Genomic DNA, 20252 nt, shown 5'->3' on the forward strand with positions numbered 1-20252 from the left:
AAAAATGTTATTTTTCCTCAAAAGCACAGAAAGGAAGAAATGAGCATGTGAAGTCCTCTCAGGTACAAGCTTGTTAAATGAAGCCCGGACTCAATGTGAGGAAGGGCCTACACATTTGAGATTCGAATGGTGGATTGTGCACCCATGTGCTCAAGAGGTTAAGATAATCGGAGCTATTAGGACGAACACGATTGAATTGGATTGTTTCAGATATGAAATATGAATCTTCAAAATGCATGTTTCAGATTCAAAGGGCAAAGAACCAAAGAACAAAAGGAGGTCCCTGGCCTCCCACCAGCAGAGAAAGGCTATGAACACATTCCTGAGATCCTCTAGTTTATCTACTCAAAAACATCCCAGGGCTTCTCCAGGCCTGAAGTCTTTCCCCAGATAAACATACGAGGTGCTTAAGTAATCACAAGTTCATTTATGAAAGGAAATGACTATTTTTCCCCAATTTTATACTCTTCCTGTAAAGTCTTTAGATGATTTTAGCTGAAAAGGCAAAGAAAAAATAGCATTATGAATATAAAGAAATATTTTATAAGGAACATATCCATCATGTAAAGTAAATGACATCTTTAGTGAAGTCAAAACAGTTCACAATATATTGGAACTTTTTCTTTTTTTTACATATGATACTTGTTTTTATACATCTTGGTGAATAACCTCAAAATAAACATATGCTTTAAAAGTAAGCAAACATAAAACAGAGACATAATCCAAGGAGAAGGGGTTCTAAAGGTTTCTGTTAGAATTATGAATACCAAAGGAGTCTTAAAATCCACCATGTCCTTGGACTCCAGCCTGATTTTTCCCAATCTCTTCACCGAGATTCCTGGGACCATGGATGGAGTCAGGACTCCACGCAGTACACCTGACGGAGTTCATCGGTGCTGGGGCTTCATCGTCTAGGCCCTTTACTCCCATTAGTATGACCCTCATCAGATGGACTTACCACATTACAACAGTGCTCATCTCTGGACTCATAACCATGGGTTCAGTCATGGTTTCTGAGCAGGTAAAACTCAGTAGAGTCTTACTGTAGATTAGAAGAAAAAAAGAACCTGAATCCATGAAACTGCATGATAATGAGTTTCTTCATGAATTAGCAATATACTAAGAACTCTGAAGACTGCATTTATCTATGACGTTTGGTAATTTTCTCAGGTAAGGGAAAATGATGACATACAAGTCTAGAATTGAAGGGATCGTTTTGTATAAATTCATACAATTACTAAGTTTTTGTGATTTTATTGAGAATTCTCAAAGGTAATCATTTGAGTTTCTAATAATATGTCATTAATTAGCTTTGTTTCTGCTAAGATACTATATTTAGTTCATTGTGATTACATGTTCCTTGGATTTTTGTTAAGTATAAATACTGCCAGCCTTCAATAAAATAAGCACATTCCGAGTGATATATTTTCCCTAGCTTATTTCCCAGTGTTCATCATTCACTACCTATAAGAGACTCCAGCAGAAATGAGTAGGTACATAAAGGATGCATCTTTAGATCTCTGTCTGTGAAAAATATTAATGGAGTCACATAAACTTATCTAGTTAGGGACTGAGCAATTATCACAGAGGACTGGCTTTATGGAATTTAAAATATTAGTTGAAGGGCACCTGGCTGGCTCACTCAGAAGAGCATGTGGAGACCCATATTGGGTACAGAGATTACTTAAGTAAATAAAAATAAAAAAATTAATTTGCTGCCTTTCTCACAAAGAAATGAGCAATTCTATGGTTTCCTGAGAATATCTCACATGTATGCATACTTGCTTCAAATAGAGTAAAAACAATCTTCACATACTCCTATGATGAGATCATGAGGAAAAACTATTTTTCTTAGAGATGACAACATGCTTCACGTATTTAAGGGCTGTACCTAATAAAACACATCTTATGTACTGGTCACCCTATCTGACTCAAGAGGGAGGATTTCTGAGGTCTTCCCACACTATGGCCGTTCTAAGTCATCCATGCAGTAACCGCCGACTCCCAAACAACTTGTAGGAAGGTCTTTCTCCACAAATTCCCCATGACCCACCCCCACACCTTCTTTGTATACCCAAAGCTCTTCCAAAGCAGCACTTACCACAGTGTGGTCTCTAATCTTTTGCAAGGACAGTACCCTGCTGTACTGAGCTCCTAGAATACCATGACCATGTCTTTTATATCTGGGTTCCCAGGGCCCAGTGCAAGGAAAGGTTCAAACATATGTACCAAATAAAACTCAACTGATTATCAGAACCAAATACTCAATTGGTATGAGCTAGATGAAGATGTGGCTGACTGTTTTCGAAGATGTATCTTCCATATACATAAAAACAAAATTTATAGGGGCAGTTTGATCCAGGAAGGTATAAATCCATACACAGTCCAGTAAACACCCCAACAAAAACAAAAGCACCAACTCATGTTTACTTTCAGTATGAAAGTAGCAAGATATATGTCAACAAATTTAGAAGGGAGAAAAAAACTAGCGTATTTTATATTCTGCTCAAAAAAGAAACTCCCTTTATATTGCTCATTAGTTGGGACACTGCAGTGATAGAGCCTGAGGCTGGACCACCCCTCCATTATCCAACTCACTCTTTGCCCCCTTACTCCCTTACTCTTTAATTAGTATCTATGCAGAGATATGAAGTAAATGGATTTTAAAATTAAATTAAGCCAAACAGAACTGGAGAAAGAAACTGTCACCAAAGAAAACCCCCAACAAACAACCCCCCCTACCTCTTTACGTAATATACCACCAATATGAACAATATTCCATTAGAATACAATGGCATCAATAATAGTAACACAATCCAGGATGACTTAAATTTCTACCAGCAAATAACAGTCTGATGTTATAATGCTAAGTAAGCTCTTGAGCTATCAGACACTGATGAAATACCCTTACTTGGTTTCAGTTCAAGAGAGCCAACAAGAGAAGGTCTACTAAATTTAGACTCTGAGCTGATTTCATCATTAACCTGTCCTCCTGAAAGAGGTCTCTGCGGGCAGAAGAAAGAAGGCACAGGGGACACCACACTAGGATGGGATTAACCTATTTAACAGGCACAGACTGCAGCCAAAACTGGTCACATGGAATCTTCTGCTAAGGTTCACAGCACCTGTATAGGCCCTGGGGCATGACAGACTGCCACACCTCTGTGAATCCCAGAGTGTTTCTGGGAAGTCTCACTCCTTCCAGAGAGCCTTCAAGGACCCAGAATTGTAAATGTGACTACAGTGACTGCAATATGACCAGCTGAGTCCAGAAGTTTTCCCAGAAGAGAAAAATATTCCAGAAACTTGATCCAAGAGAGAGCTTAAAACAATCTGGAGAAGTGCAAATTGAAACCTCGATCAAATACTGATCATTTTTCTTTCTTTTTAAGCTAATGAAGAAAATACCGAAGTTTTCCATTGGAAAAAAACAGTTCAATTCAAATTGCATTTTACTAAAATACTAAAATGCTCAGGAAGACAAATGAGCTGTTAACCAGTATAGTGACAGTACGGGCAGTGTCCACCTAACTGGCGTCTGGAGCTCAGAATTTGCCTGTCCTGGGAAGTGGGTGCAGAGGAGGAAGGGAAGGCTGCACAGAGAGAAAAGGGCAGTCTGCACGAGGCTCTGGAGGTATGGGAGAGCCCCTGGTCACGTGCTCGCTGGCCAAGCCCAGGCAGCGACTCAGCAGTGGACCCAATGGCTTTGCTGCTTTAGACCCCGGCTGACAGGAGAGGACGGCGACACAAGAAACTGGATGCCCAAAGAGCGTTTCAAAGGAGATTCGATGTTTTAGAACAGTGGAAGGGGGTGGAGAGGAAAAGGTGCATTTCTTCACCCCCCCCATCAAATTCCTCTTCCCATTTTTTTCCATTCCTCCCCTCCATATAATCCACTACCTTTTCTGTCACCTCCAACACACTAGCTCAAGTTGTTGAAGCTGTTTTTAGGGATTTTTAGCATCATGCTGTCCATCCTCCCTTGCAGTACCTTATAAAATATTTAGTTCACTGGTCTGAGCTGTGTACTAAAGTTAAAACAAGATATCTCAACCCGACAAAAAGCACTAGGAATTTTACAAAGCAACTCAAGTATACAACAAAGTGTTCTGAAGCTGAATCAGCCTAGTATTTCATGTGGTTCGTTCCCCTATTCAACTGTGGGGAAAGCCACATATATTGTTCATCTTTAAAACAGATTTAGGTGAGCAGTATATTATCCTGTTATTATAGGTAGTATTCACATCCATTGATACACCCGCTCTCCATTTTATACAGCCTAATTTTTTACTTGAGACATAAAGGTTGCTTTTCACAAGAAGTGAATGCAAACTAAATATGCAAATTTTTTAATGTTTATTTTTCAGAGAAAAAGAGCGCAGGTGCATACACACACACACACACACACACACACACACACACACACACACACACGAGTGGGGGAGGGGCAGAGAGAGAGATGGAAACACGGAATCTGAAGCAGGCTCCAGGCTCCAAGCTGCCAGTACCAAGCTCAATGTTGGCCTTGAACCCATGAACTGTGAAATCATGACCTGAGCTGAAGTCGGATGCTCAACCAACTGAGCCACCCAGGCGCCTCCCCAGATTTACTGTTCAAAACAAACTTTCATAAGGTTACATCCCTGGGATAAAATAACAGGAGATAAGAGTGAGTCACTTTCATTGTTTTGCAACTTACTGCAATCTATTTTCAAGTGTTAGGCCTTCTCACACCACCTTTCCTTTAAAGAGACTTTAAAATGCTGATATGGAAACAAATTAAAAGCTATATGAAGGCAGAAATTTCTGAAGAAAAAGGAACATAAACAGGAAGCCATATGTTACTTCTCTATGAACTAAAGAAAAGCTGTCATTTGTTTTAATATTAGCTGGATGGAAATCTTTTAGCTGGAAATAAAAAAAGAAATAGAAAACAATGCAAATGGAGAAAAAAAGTGCCAAAGGAGAACTGCCAGAATCAGAGCATAAGTCTTTGGCAAAAAGAATTTTATTGAATAAGAAAAAAAATTTGTTAAATACATGAAATTATTAAAACATTTTTTAATGTTTATTTTTGAGAGAGAGTGAGAGAGAGCGAGCAAGTGAGCGAGCACAAGCAGGGGAGGGACAGAGAGAGAGGGAGACATAGAATCCAAAACAGGCTCCAGCTCTAAGCTGTCAGCACAGAGCCTGACGCAGGGCTTGAACCCACAAACAGCGAGATCATGACCTCAGCTGAAGTCGGAGGCTTAACTGACTGAGCCACCCAGGTGCCCCATAAATATGTGAAATTATTTTATATTTTACCACAGCATACTAAAATACAATCGTACTCAGTAAACTGAAGTAATCAAAATAAAAGTTGAAGAGAAAAACACCATCTAAGAATTTGACTACTTTTAAGTATGATGAGGAGAAATCACTTAGGTCACCAGTATTTGTTTGTTCTTGTCCTAATAGCACTGTCCTAGCTGTCTTAAATGTCTTCTAGAACAATGAAGGGTATAAATAAATTCATAAATAAATAAATAGAAAGATAGCATCTTGCTGCTAAATGTCACTGCTGAAGAGTCACAGACTAAATTATAAATGAGAAGACTGTGTCTGATAGGTTTTGAATATTTTAACTTCATTTTCAGTGGTTTGGGGCTTCTCTAAAATGCACTGCAAGCCCTTGGCTGCAACACAAAAGTACTTGGGGTGCTTGTTAAAAATGCAGACTTTAGGCCTCACATCCAGAGATACTGGTTTACAAGGCCGAGGATCCTATGAATCTGCATTTTTAAGCAGCCCCACAGGAGATTATAAATGGGTATGGTCTGCAGTTTGAGAAAACTACTGCCTAAAATAAAAGACCTCCTCATACTATATGGATTAACACGATTTAAGCCAACAAAACAAAACAAACACTCTCTGTACTCTGTACTACAGACGTTATAGTAAAACCTGTCTCAGAGCAGAAAGGAACCTTTCAATCTACTTTATTCTTCTGAACAAGCCAACAACCTTGTGACCGTAGGTAGCCAGGGTGTCATCTTAATGAAAATTATCTGCTCAGTAGTGATCACAATGGTTTCCACAGGTGTCATCAGGCCACACTTGATAGCAAGGTAGCTACAAACAGTTGTAAAATGAGTACCAGTGCTTTAAAATAACTGTACAAGAATCTTTCAAAAATTCTGCTTAAATTTTTGAATTTGCCTTATTAGAAACTTGAAAGATCTGTAGAGAAATTACATATATTACTCAAATACCTATTACTACTCTATCTAAAAATCCTAAATGACTCCTCCTTGCATTTGCTAGCAAAACCTCTCCATGGCCATTAGTGAGAAAGCTGCTCCTGTGCTCCTTTACCACCTAACTCCTCCCTTCTCGGCTCTTTTCTTGATAACCAACTCCGTTCCCCTTACCCACAGGTGCATACACCTGCTCCGAGAGAGAGACCCATTTCTGTCTTTGCCCCTAGCAGCGGCAGACTGATTTTCATTCCCTCTAAAAGGAGCATTTCTGAGGAAACCGTTATGTGCCAGGTGCTGTGGAGAATCGGAATCACAATTACCAGGCTGCAGGGATCCGGGTTATATTAACAAGAGAACTGCTAACAACAGAAAACTCTGCGTTTTCCCCAGCAAGTCAAAAGTAAAGGCCCCTAGGAAAGACAGGAGCTGTCCTTCCACTGCACAGACAGCACTGCACCATTTTCATGTCAGAGCCAGAGAGGAAGTCTCTTACTCGTAAGTTCACAACTAGACAACACTTCCTATTTCCAAAGGAAGACTGTTTCTTTGATAAACACTCCAAGGATGAATTACTTTATCAGTGGCATGTATTTGTAACATGCTCCTGCTTTACCATCCGAGTTAAATCTTAATTATTTTTTCTTCAACTCAACATGTATTCCCCGCAGACCTACTTTATACCAAGCATGGTGCCACCTTAGGCATCTGACAAAGAATAAAACACAGTCCTGTCCTCAAGGACTCCTGGTCCCTTCAGCAGAGTGGGAGCTGGACCTTCTGACACTGTGGTTAAGTGTTACTCTGGAAGAGTGGGCACAGTGTTTTGGGGAGATCTGGGAAACCCTTCAGTGGGGTGACAACTGAGTTGGATTTTAAAGTGTGAATGAGATTTTAACACAAATGACAAGAAGAAGAAAGACCTTCTCAGCAAAAGAAGCATGAAAACAAGTTATGGGATGCAAAAGTCCATCTGTAGGGCACAAAAAGTATTTTGTGGAACTGAGGCACCGGGGGACAGGCAGGATGGTGGGGGAGAGTGTAGACGTAGAAACTGAGGAGACAGGCAGGATGTAGCAAGAACACAAAGGACTTTATCAGTCATGCAAAAGAATGAATTTTATCTCTTAGGAAGGACAAGGTGGTGTCTGAAAGATTTTTAAAGAAGGGGTTATAACCCAACTTGTGTTTTAGGAACACAAGTGTGGTGGCTGACAGGATGACAGAGAAGAGCCTAAAAGACCCATGGGAAGGCATTAGAGAAGCCATTCGTAATAGTTGCTGGGACGACTCTATGCTCTTAGATGTCCGCTATCATCCCTCCTCCCCCCACATACAAATATTTAAATTATATCTGAGTTTTCCTCCTTTAATTATGTATCAATACTGATAAATATTTTTCCCCACCCAAGATGTATCATCTGTGGCTCATAAACTAATATTCTACATGATAGGAGTAAACATTTAGGTAAATACATGCTTAATAAAATAATCTCTTACCTGAACAAAGCTGTTCCACTTTTGTGTAGTTTAAAGATACTATGTCATTAACCCATGCAATGATGTCATGTCTGCTCATAGTCTCTTGGGTTATCGAGGTAGAATACACATTGACCGCCATTCCCCAACTAGAAAAAGACAAACAAGGAAAAAATTAACTCCAGAACATAAAAGATACCCATTTCAAGGTCAGGTACCCTGGCCCAGACCCTAAAAGGTCTACATTGGCTAAGCCTTTTCTCTTCTCTCTTCTACATGTTTGTTATGATACCCTTAAACTTCATGTATTGTTCATGCAGTACTATTCCACACCTCCCTCCCCTGGACTCCCATGTTTTTTAGGTTCTGAGATACTGATTTTTCCATATAATTTAAAGTCTCATTTTCATTCTTAAATCTATGTGTGGTATTAAAACGTCATCCAGTCCCTAATGGTGTGCACTACAGACTCCTTTATCTTTATCTTTATCCACAACTTCATGGTACTCTCATTACAAGCACTTGCAAATGGTGCCTCCTCATACACTCCTCTTTGGAGATGTAAACAGGAGCTCCACTGTATCCAGTTGGTCAGGCTAAAAACACAATGCCCATTCTTGCCTCCTCCATTTCCCTCACCACCACATCCAATCCACCAGCAAATTCTCCTGACTCTACTTTCCAAGTATTTTCAAAGATCGGTCAATGTTCACCCGATGTTTGGCAACAGTCTCTTCACTGGCCTCCCAACATGCACTGGTGCCCCTCCCCATGTGTTCTCAACACAGCAACTAGAGTGATCCTACGGGCAAAAATCAGAGGTTTTCCCTTAATTTAAAACCCTCGGCTACTGGGTGGCTCAGTCAGTTGAGTTTGACTGGCTCTTGATTTTGGCTCAGGTCATGATCCCAGGGTAACGGGACTGAGTCCCACATCAGGCTCCTAGCTGAGCATAGAGCCTACTGAAGATTCTCTCTGTCCCTCTCCCCGACTTGTGTGCTCTCTAAATGAATGACATTAAAAAAGAAACCTTCCAATGGCTGCTCATCTCAGAATACAATCCAAAGTTCTTCCCAAGCTTCACCCGGCTTTCCATTTTCTGCTCTCGGCCACTCTCCCTCCCTTCACTCCACCCAGTCCAGCCTTGTCACTGAGGCTTGGACCCTTTAAACTCGCTTCCTCTTCCACGCTTCTGCATTTGCCATTGCTTCAGCTGGAACCATTCCCCATTTCTCAGGTGCACGCTCCCTCATTTCTTTCCGGCTCCCCTCACTGCCGCTTCATCAAGGAGGCCTCATCATCATCTCCTCTTCTTCTTCTCTATTCACAGACATGGCACATAAGCTCCATGGGGACAGGGATTTTGTCCATTTTATTCTTTGTATACCCCTGGTGTCTAGTTCAGTTCAGACACAGAGTAGGCTTCCAATACAGCTGCCGAATGCAAGCATGTACTCCTCCTCTCCCCCTGCCCCATCTAAGGCAAGCAGGGCAGGAGGTAAGCTACAAACTTTTTAAAATCAGCTTTGGAGAATACCCTCTTCAGAAACAGGCTTCACATAGGTTTCATTAGAAAAAAGAAATCCTCACCTGGCATTCTCTATCTCTCAAAGCTATGGATAAAGCCTTTACAAAAAGTAAAAATTATTTGAATAATTTGAAACACATGTACTGCCTAACTGCATAAGTCCTTTATGAAACTGGGCAAGAAGACTTTAATTGTTAATATATTCTTCTGACAATTTCACGATACCGACTTCCCCAACTTTTTGTCAGAGTGGCATATACAGAAAAGGTTTTGTTCAAAATATTTTGTCATCCATAGTTCTGGGTAATTGGTTTCCCTTTTTTAAATTAATAAACTATTTTTTTAGAGCTGTTCACAGCAAAATTCAATGGAAGTACAGACCTTCCCCATATGCCTCCCCAACTGTCCCCACACACATACAACCTCCCCCACTACCAACATCCCACACCAGCTGGCACATTTATTACAATCAATGAACCTACACTGATACAGCACTATCGCCCAAAGTGCAGTTTACATTAGGGCTCACTCTTGGTGTCCTCTAGCCTACGGGTTATCATGCATATATGATGTGTATCCACCACTGTAGTGTCATACACAGTCGTTTCCCTGCTCTAAAAATCCTCTGCTCTGCTGATTCATATCTTCCTCCACCAATTCCTGGCAACCACTGATCTTTTTACTGTTTCCATAGCTTTGCCTTTCCCAGAATGTCATACAGTTGGAATCATACAGCATGTAGCCTTTTCAGATTGGCTTCTTTCACTCAGTAATGTGCATTTAAGGTTCTTCCATGTCTTTTCATGGCTTGACAGCTCATTGCTTTTTAGCTCTATTACACTTTATGACTGTACCACTCACTTACTGAAGGACATCTTGGATGCTCCCAAATTTTGGCAATTATGAATACAGCTGCTACAGAAGCCCATGAGCAGGTTTTTGTGAGGATGTAAGTTTTCAATTCATTTGGGTAAACACCAAAAAGTTCTACTGATGGATTATAGGATAAGAATATGTTTACTTTTATAAGAAATAACTAAAATGTCTTCCACAGTGGCTATACCCATTTTGCATTCCCACCAGCAATGAATGAACGGTCCCCTTGCCCCACATCCTCAGCAGCATTGGTGCTATCAGTGTTTTAGAGTTTGGCCATTCTAATAGATGTACACTAGTAAAAATTTTTTTAAATATTTAAACCTAGTTGAAACTGTGGTTTTACTAGTTCTGTGCAACATATAACACTTAACATTGTTTTATGTAAAGTGTGTGTAAAAACTTTTTGAAAAATTTTATATATATAAAACTTACTTTTAAAGTTTTTTGATACATGTGAAAGTAGAGAGAACAAACTAATTGTATTTACTTCCTGGCTTCAACAATTACCAACATTAGACAAGCCTACTCCATCTAAGCTACAGTCATTATTCTCCACCCCCAAAGCCTACCCTCCATTCCCCAAGCCCATCTACTTCAAAGTAAATGCCAAGCATCTTATCATTTTGCCTATGAGTATTTCAGTATGTGTCTCTAAAAGATGAGGACATTTGAAAAAACTTCAAATAGTATTGTCACATCTCAAAGTAAAAATAATTTCTTAATATCAAATATGCATTGTAATATCTTATAATTTTTTTCAGTTTGAATGTGGACTTAAGGTTTGTAAATTGTGATTCTTTGATTATGTACTTTAAATTACTTTATCTAAAGATTTCTTCTCCATTTCATATATATATATGTAAATTTTGTTGAAGGTACTGGGTCGTCTTGTACAGTTTCTACAACCTGGATTTTACTCACTGCATGCCATTGGCATCGTCTAACATATTCCTCTGTTCCTTGTATTCCTATAAATGGGTCATTTGATCTGGAGGCCAGATATGATTCAAGTTCCAACTGGGGGTTTGGAGGCAGGACTACTTACTTGCAGTGTTTGAACTTCCATCAGGAGACACATAATGTCTGACTCCTTTTGGGACATTGTTAGCCATTAATGCTATTTGTTTAGAGACTTCAAAGTGATATTCTGTTATTCATTTTTGATTTATTACCTAGCATAATTCTACAAAGAGAAATTTCCCCTCTGAGGTACTGGTCATATTAACAAAGACAGGACAGATGCTTGATTCACTTTGACTATTTTTTCAAAATAATGAGGTAGTTCTCTAATAGCCTCCACACATGACTAACAAGGTTTTTAATTTGGAAGTGTAATTACGAACTCTTAGCAAGTAGGTTTCAACCCATGTTTCGACCCACCACAGTTTATGTCTCTACTGATGTAAGCTTGTGAGGACTGATTCGAGCTGGTTTCTGAGTTCTGCTGACAAGGTCCTCTATGAGGACTTCCTGGGCTCCTGGGATGACAAAATGTTCCAGGCCCGACTTGGACATTTGTTGCCTTAGACCTAAAACCAGTTATTTCTCCAACGGTTCCTTATTTCTTTAGTCACAAATGGTATTTAGAGATAAATGATGTTTTTAAGCATAGCGATACAGGACAGAAAAATCTCATCTTACACAAAAATCTATATATTCATAAAAGGCTTGTTTGTACTTAGAGTACGTATTAAGTCTATAGCAATATAGATCTGCTTTCTACTTGCAGGACTAAATGAAGATTTTATTTTTAAATATAAATATTCATTAATCCCCAGAAGCACCCTCTTCTCTAAAATTCTCTTTCCCTGAAGATATTAAAACACACACACACACCCAAAACCTCATGCTACTGGCATTTCAGATAATGTGACCATTGTTACTACTTTTCTACAACGTATGAAAGGTCTTTGAGTTTCTGGTTAATAACATGTGCTGTTTTAGTCTATCATTTATTAAACAAAACTATTTGCTTTTAATACCTAGTCAACTTTGTATGACTATGTAAATTATAAAACACCTTAGTAGAGATAATTCAAAATTTAGAACATTTTGAACTGCTGAATTTTCTTTTACTGGTATAACTTTTGGCAGTTGATATATGTTTCTGAGGGTTTCTTCTTCAGGCAGTACTGAAAAGCTTTTACTATGCAAAGTATTGTTGCAGGATGAAGCATCGAGGCCCAGAAGTGTGCTAGATAAAATCCAGTCAAATTGGGATGAAATTTTTTGTCCAGATGACTTAAAAAAACAACCAAACAGGAGAGATACAGTCAGGTCTGTGTTTTATTTTTTTTTATTTTTTATTTTTATTTTTCCTACTTAAGATGAATCTGAATATTTAAACTATTTAAGTTTTTTTGTTGTTGTTACAAATTAGTACTTTTTTTATTTTTTATTTTTTTTTATTTTTATTTTTTTTTCCATAATATTTTATTGTCAAATTGTTTTCCATACAACACCCAGTGCTCTTCCCCTCAAGTGCCCTCCACCATCACCACCAGCTGTCTTCCCCCCTCCTCCCTCCCCCCCAACCCTCAGTTCATTCTCAGCATTCAATAGTCTCTCAAGTTCTGCATCCCTCTCTCCCCCCAACTCTCTCTGCCTCCTCCGCTCCCCCTGGTTCTCCATTAGGTCTCTCTTGTTTTCCTGCTAGACCTATGAGTGCAAACATATGGTTTCTGTCCTTCTCTGCCTGGCTTACAGGTCTGTGTTTTAGATAGGAAACCACAGAACATCTCTACTCACTTGTATGTGGATTATCTAACAGAAATGTGCAACAAAGGAACAGGTAGCCATGAGAAGGGGGAAGCAAGTCATTCATTTGCTAGAAGTTCTGTCAATAAATCACATTCTCCTCTGGGTGATTACTGATAACATTCACCTAAGGGGAACAATCTTTCCATATCTAAATAAACATTTAGCTCACAAAGGCAAGTAAAAGCACTATGTACCTTGAAGGAGATTATTAGGAAGACCAGATAAACAATGAAATAGCACCTGATTATTTTTTTGTTGTTTTTCGCTTTAGAAAAACTGTTAATTAGTTACTAAACTCACCAGTCTAACCTCTACCATCCCCTCTCTAACACAGCTGCAGTCCCCAGAATCAACCCACCCCACTCCCAACAGTAAGAGCAACCGGCATTAGGGACCTGTGGGAAAAGCAGAATAGAGGGTGGGTGAGTGAGGAAGGTGAATCCTTCCTTCCTCCTTTTTTTTAAAGTAAGCTCTACACCCAGTGTGGGGCTTGAACTCATGATCCCAAGATCAAGTGTCATATGCTCTACCAACTCAGAGAGCCAGATGCTTCTATTTTCTTAGGTTTTCTAAAATAAAACAATGACAACACATTAAATAAATAGATTTCCATACCTACTTCAAACTAATAGCAACAGGACCATACAGATAATTTGTATTTACAATCCATGCTGAGTAGAATATTCTTATCTACCTTCCTCCAAATGTCACCAAGATACTAACAATTCATTTCACTTCATGGTTGTCTTTTGCTCCCTTTATTAGTTCTCCATCCAAAAGTGCAAAGCCTTCTGATTTTTGAAGGAGAGTGCTGGGTCCTGACCCCCTCTCTGCAGAAGGGCTGGTGCTCTTCCTAACGTCTAGTAAGTGCGGTGGCGCCAAAACACAAAAAGAATTCCATTCATGCTTTGCCATACATGCTTTTCTCTTCCCAATTCCTTCAGCTCCCTCTTTTTCTACAGGTCTAACTTCAACATATTCAAGCCAAATTTTTTTCAGGTGATCACACAGTTCACAGAAGTAAATTGATCTTCTTCCAAGTGTTAAACTTAGGGCTGGTGAGAGTATATCTAATGGTCTTAGCTTTTCTGTGGACACATTCTAAAATCCTAAGATTTCGTTATAATTTTTTGGCTGTCAATCTAGATTGCAATATACAAGTCCCAGCTCCTGGTTATTCAGAAATGTTTAGATAACACAAGGAATTTTTCTATCACTTTAAAATGATTTCATGCTCCCATTTTGATTCTTGAAAGAATCCTGGGAGGAAAACAGGGCAGGAATTATGGACTTCCCTGACAAATGTGGATACCTAGTCTTTTTTTTTTAATGTTTTTTTTTTTTAATTTTATTTTTGATACAGAGAGAGACAGAGCATGAGAGGGGGAGGGGCAGAGAGAGAAGGAGACACAGAACCGGAAGCAGGCTCCAGGCTCTAAACTAGGGGTCAGCACAGAGCCTAATGCGGGGCTTGGAACATGAGATCTGACTTGAGCCGAAGTCAGGAAGTCAGAGGCTTAACCGACTGAGTCACCCAGATGCCCCGGATACCTAGTCTTTTTGAAGGTAGGAATTAAAATAATTCATACAAGACATTGATGACAGAAATTGAAAAAGACCACAATAAATGGAGAGATATTCATGGATCAGAAGAATATTAAGATGCCCATACTACCCAAAGCAACCTACAGGTTCAATGCAATTCCAATGGCATTTTTTAATAAAATTAGAACATAAAAAATTGTATGAATCCACAGAAGACCCCCAAAAGCCAAAGCAATCCTGAGAAAGAAATAAAGCAGGAGGTCTCATGTCCCCTGATTTCAATTTTTAAAATTTTTAATGTTTATTTATTCTTCAGTGAGAGTGAGAGAGACAGACAGAGCATGGGAGGGTGGGGCAGAGCAAAAGTGAGACAGAATCCAAAGCAGGCTCCGTCAGCACAGAGTCTGATGTGGGGCTCAAACACACAAGCTGTGAGATCATGACCTGAGCCGAAGTTGGATGCTCAACCTACTGAGCCACCCAGGCGCCCCTCACGCGCCCTGATTTCAAACTGTATCACAAAGCTATATTAATCCAAACAAAATACTACTGGTATAAAAACAGACACATAAGGGTGCCTAGGTGGCTCAGTTGATTGAGCATCCGACTTTGGCTCAGGTCATGATCTCACAGGTTGTGAGTTTGAGCCCCACATTGGGCTCACTGCTTTCAGCACAGGGCCAACTTAGGATCCTCTGCTCATGCTCTTTTAACAATAAACATTTAAAAAAATTTTTTTTAAAAGACACAGAAAGCAATGGAACAGAATCGGGAGCCTAGAAATAAACCTACACATATATGTAAGATCAATTAATTTAAGAAAAGAAGGTAAGAATATATAACAGGGAAAGACTATCTCTTCCATGAAATGGTGATGGGAAAACAGGACAGCTACTTGCAAATGGAACTGGACCACTTCCTAACCCATATACAAAAATTAACTTAAAATGGATTACAGAGTTCAATATAGGATGTGAAAGCATAAAACTCCTAGAAGGAAACAGGTGGTAAGCTTGTTGGTCTTAACGTTTTTTGTTTTTGTTGTTGTTGTTTTTTTCAGATCTGACGCCAAAGACAAGGGCCACAAAAGCAATGACAGCAACAAAGCAAACTATAAACAAAATGAGACGGCAAACTACTGAATGGGAGAAGACATTTGTAAATGATTTAACCAATAAAAGGTTAATATCCAAAATATATCAAGATCTTCTACAACTCAGTAACAAACTAATCCAATTACAAAATGGATAGAGGAACTAAATAGACATTTTTTCCCCAAGACATACAGATGACCAACAGGCACATGAAAAGGCACTCAACCTTTTTGATGATGCCCATCATGAATCCAGGGAAATGAAAATAAAAAATCAAAACCACAATAAGAGATCACTGCACACCTGTTAGAATGGACAGCATCATAAAGACAAGAAATAACAAGTGTTGGTGAGGTTGTGGAGGAAAGGGACCCACACACACTGTTGATGGGAATCCACTGGCACAGCCACCATGGAAAATACTATGGAGTTCCTCAAAACATTAAAAATAGAACTATCATATGAACCAGCAATTCCACTTCTGGGTGTTTATCCAAAGAATACAAAAATACTACTTTGGAAAGACATATGCACCCCTATTTCACTGTGACATTACTTACAATAGCCCAGACAGGGAACAACCTACACGTCCAGGAATGATAAAGACGTGATACACACATAGACACACACACACCAGAGCTACTCGGCCACAAAAAAGGAAATCTTGTCATTTGTGACAACATGGATGGACTATGAGAGTTTTACACTAAGTCAGACAGAAATGACAAATAATTTCATTTATAAGAATGATTGACAAATGATTTCACTTATAAGAAAACAAAACCCAGACTCAGAGTGAACACAGTGGCAATTGCTAGAGGGGAAAGAGGGGGTGCCTGTGAAATGGGTCAAGGGGATCAGGAGGTACAAATTTCCAGGTATGTATCCTGGGGATGTAATACACAGCATGGGGAATACAGTTAATAATATTATATTAACTTTGTATAGTGACAGATAGTAACTAGATTTTATTGTGATCAGTTCCCAATGTATACAAATGTCAAATTACTACATTGTGTACATTTCAAATGAGTAGAATATTGCATGTCAGTTACATTTCAATTAAAAAATTTTAAATAATTAAAAAAAATTTTATATGTAATCTCTATACCTTACCTGGGGCTCAAACCTACAACCCAAGATCAACAGTTACGTGCTCCACCAAGTGACCCAGCCAAGCACCCCTCAAAATACTAATTTTAAGTTTACTAATTTCCAAAGACTCAGTCAAGAAAAATAAATGGCTAAGAAAGGTAAGTAATATCAAATTCTACAGAGTACAGAGAATGCACTGTGCAAGGTTTATTCTGTTTGGATATTCAGCATGTCTTTCACACGGAAACAACAGTTTATTCTTCTATAACCTGCAATCTGGTCTCCAGGTCATAAACACTTCTCTCTGCCATCCTTGCAGAAAAGGAAGTCAAACCATTGCCCTGTACTTTGTGGCTTTCAGTCATATTTTTAACCAGATCCCTGTGTGTCTAAAACCTGGTAAGTACAGCACCACTGAAAGTAGATAAAGGACAATTCCAAAGTATGACCGTATCTGGGCCACCATATTTTGACATGGCATTTAAGTTTTATTTTAAAATGACTTTGCATTCACTGTCCTACCAAAAAATAAACCAATAACCACAATATGTTAATACATGATAGTTTTCATGATATTTGGATGGTCTTTCTGAAAAGCTGGCTATAAATCAATTTTGCCATCATGAGAAAGAAAAACAGAAACCCATGTATACCTCCAGCAGGCAAAGTCATGGTTCTGACTTGTCCATGGATAGGGACCTCAGAAAAAGGACAGCTTCAGGCCGGGGCCAGTGTATTGATTTTGTGTCTGTATCTAACAAGTGGTGGTGAGCAGGGGAGAGGTACAGCCAGTCTGTGCTTTGCATCGGTTATTCAGCCATATAAATTAGAAAGTGCATTTCTGCTTACAGAGACAAGCGGAATTTTATGGGAGAGACTTGAGTGTGCCTACTGAGCAAAGCCTGGATAAAGACTTGGCAGGCTCCACACCATGGAAATCAAAGCATGAATTCTATCACCTTACCAGTCACGGGCCCCTGAAACCCATTACAGAATATCCTACAATTTTATTATCCAAGAACAAATTTGGCAAGGTTTGTGAATTATCCCAGAGGAGCTTCTCTCTAAAATTTGACAAATAGAGAAGATGCCCTCTAGCATCATGTGTGGCCCTTGAGTGAAATTATTTCTTCCCTAATTCATTTTGTCTCTCGGCCCCACCCTAACACAAATAAATCACAGCCATACGTGGGGGTGGGAGTGGGAGGCAGAGCCTTCTCCTCATTTCCTCCCTTCACACATGGACTGATCACTCCCTTTTGAAGGAAACAGTGTTTCTTTGGGCAAGGCTCAGGATAAGCCAGGTGTCCCAGGATCCTGGCTCTGGTCCTGTTTTGGGTATGTGGCTATAAGGGGAAGAGTTTGAGAAATTAATTTTGGGAAGGAAGCATGTGGAACTTATTTTGATTTTGATTTCTTCCCCCTACAACTAACGTCTTGAGTCTGCCAGGCTTCCCAAGTTTAGTCACGACCATCTGCAGAAGAACAGCCCTCTCTAAGTGGTTGACTACTGTCTGCTGCTCTGTGAGGAGGCTCCGTTTGGCTTAGATTGAACCCAAACCCATTCTGAAGCGGAACCATTAGAATACCTACCTGACATAAGTTACCTGCTTTCTGCCACTCCGTAATGGAGTCTGAATGCAACTGGAAACTTCGCCTTCAACATAAAGGTTCTGAAAATTCATCCCCTGCTATGCCAATACATTCCATTCACACATTTTATACTGACATCTGACAGTTATACCCATATTTGTGACTGTCTGTCTTCTCCCTCATAACAATCTCTATTTTCAACGTGCTCCCCCCATCACTGGGAGAATATAGCTCTACCAGTCTAAGCTAAATACATGCAATTTGCCCTTCACCCAGTTTCATATCAATGAAAACAAAGGGCAGCCTGGAGAAGAGGTACAAAGAATGATGGGGATTTTTCTTTCACCTGAGAAACTTATTGGAGTTTGAGCATATAAGGACTTCGGAAGCCCTTATAATAATCCATACCCCAGGTGGCATCTTCATCTGGTAATGTTCAAAGAGGCTTCCCGCGAAGCCTGTCCTGCTGACCAGGTATTAACATTCCTTTCAAAGTGTCTCGGAAGTTGTCTCCATGCAACATGCCAAGGGGGAAGAAGTACCTGGAGCCATGAGAACACCTTTTATTTTAAATGTTTTTACATGTACTTATTTTTGAGAGACCAAGAGTAAGGAAGGGAAAGGCACAGAGAGAGGGAGACACAGAATCTGAAGCAGGCTCCAGGCTCTGAGGTGTCAGCACAGAGGCCAGCACGGGGCCTGAACTCATGAACTGTGATATGACCTGAGCCAGTGTCGGAAGCTTCATGGACTGAGCCACCCACGGGCCCCAAAAACACCTTTCCTTGACCAATTATTGGACAAACTCTTAGTCCAGGTCAAGGCCTTGCTTTTAGCTCTGATCTCACACAGTGTGTGTTCTTTTGCCTTCAGTTTTTAAGGTTTATCAAGGTTGGCCTATTCCTACCTACCAGGTAAAGGGTGGGGATGGGGGTAGGTTATTTCCAACACTTGCAAACATAGCTTTTGATTCAGAAATAATTTTGTGTCATGTTAACAGAAATACCAGTTCTGCAAATACATCGAAGCATTCACAAATATCACAAACGTTTACAAAGAGATTTAGCCAATCACTGGTATAACACTGAATATTTCCTTCTCTTACAAGTGACATCGTTCTAAAATAACCTATAAATATTCCAAAAATATGAAGCCAAAGGAAGAAACCCCAAAAGTTGTTCTCCAAGACCACTTCTGCATTAGAATCGATGTTATCAACTCAATCTGGGGGGCGGGGGGAGGAGATTCAGTCCCACAGCAGACACTTAAATCAGCGAGGTTTTGTTCGAAAAGCCAGTAACAACACTACATGACCAGATTCTGCCTGAGTGCCTCCTTCCTGGCTCTCTCCCTAACAAAAGGCGGATGTGAAATCTCCCCGTGGCTGTCCCTCATAATGAACTGGGCATCAGCAGGGAGTGACGCGTAAATGTGTCCCCTGAACCAGAAACTCCCCTGCTTTTCAGCTGTGCATAATTCATTCTCTAGCTTCAATACCGTGAGGGGTAGGATTTAAACATTCCACCAAGGAAAGACTATCTCCAGATAATTCCCAATTCATCACTTTCTCTTTACTTGTGACCTGAAGTGTGGGGGCAGGGACACAGCATTTGTCTGAGGAGGGCGAACAGGAGCAAGTGAGGCCAGAGTCAAAGAGGGTATCTCTGAAAGACAAACCCTGACAAGATGGAAGGCTCCCGGGAGAGACCTCACAGAACCCGGACTGAGTTTCATCTAAAATCGGGTATTAGAGCGTCCATTTAACTTGTGGAGTAACTGACGGATGCGTGGATTGTAGGGCTGGGATGAGAACTTAAGAGGTCACTTGTTGTCTTCAGGTAATAACAACACACAGATGTGCATCGGGTTTATTTTCACGCGGCTCTGGGACTCCGGTGTGGGACTGGACACACAAGGCGAGACTCACTCCTCCAGGCTCGGGTCCTCCCGGGAGGGCTCCGCCACAGACAAGGACGCCGACAAACGCCAGGACGTGGCCATGATGGTAAAACACACATATTTTGTTAAAACGGATATTGC

The 20252-nt window shown here is 40.0% G+C and overlaps 1 protein-coding gene across 3 annotated transcripts in view; it reads right to left on the bottom strand.

The window, feature by feature from the left end:
• Nucleotides 1–20252, bottom strand: part of MAPRE2 (microtubule associated protein RP/EB family member 2) — a 153712-nt gene that overhangs the window by 53372 nt on the left and 80088 nt on the right. For all 3 annotated transcript variants that reach the window (XM_029922064.1, XM_029922062.1, XM_029922061.1), the window contains one exon: nucleotides 7740–7867. In XM_029922064.1, the coding sequence (XP_029777924.1) occupies nucleotides 7740–7860 (121 nt within the window). In that variant the 5' untranslated portion in view covers nucleotides 7861–7867. The remainder of the gene's footprint in view (nucleotides 1–7739; nucleotides 7868–20252) is intronic.

This window comes from Suricata suricatta, chromosome 14 (assembly GCF_006229205.1).
Source record: "Suricata suricatta isolate VVHF042 chromosome 14, meerkat_22Aug2017_6uvM2_HiC, whole genome shotgun sequence".
In the NCBI taxonomy this organism is placed as follows: Eukaryota; Metazoa; Chordata; class Mammalia; order Carnivora; family Herpestidae; genus Suricata; species Suricata suricatta.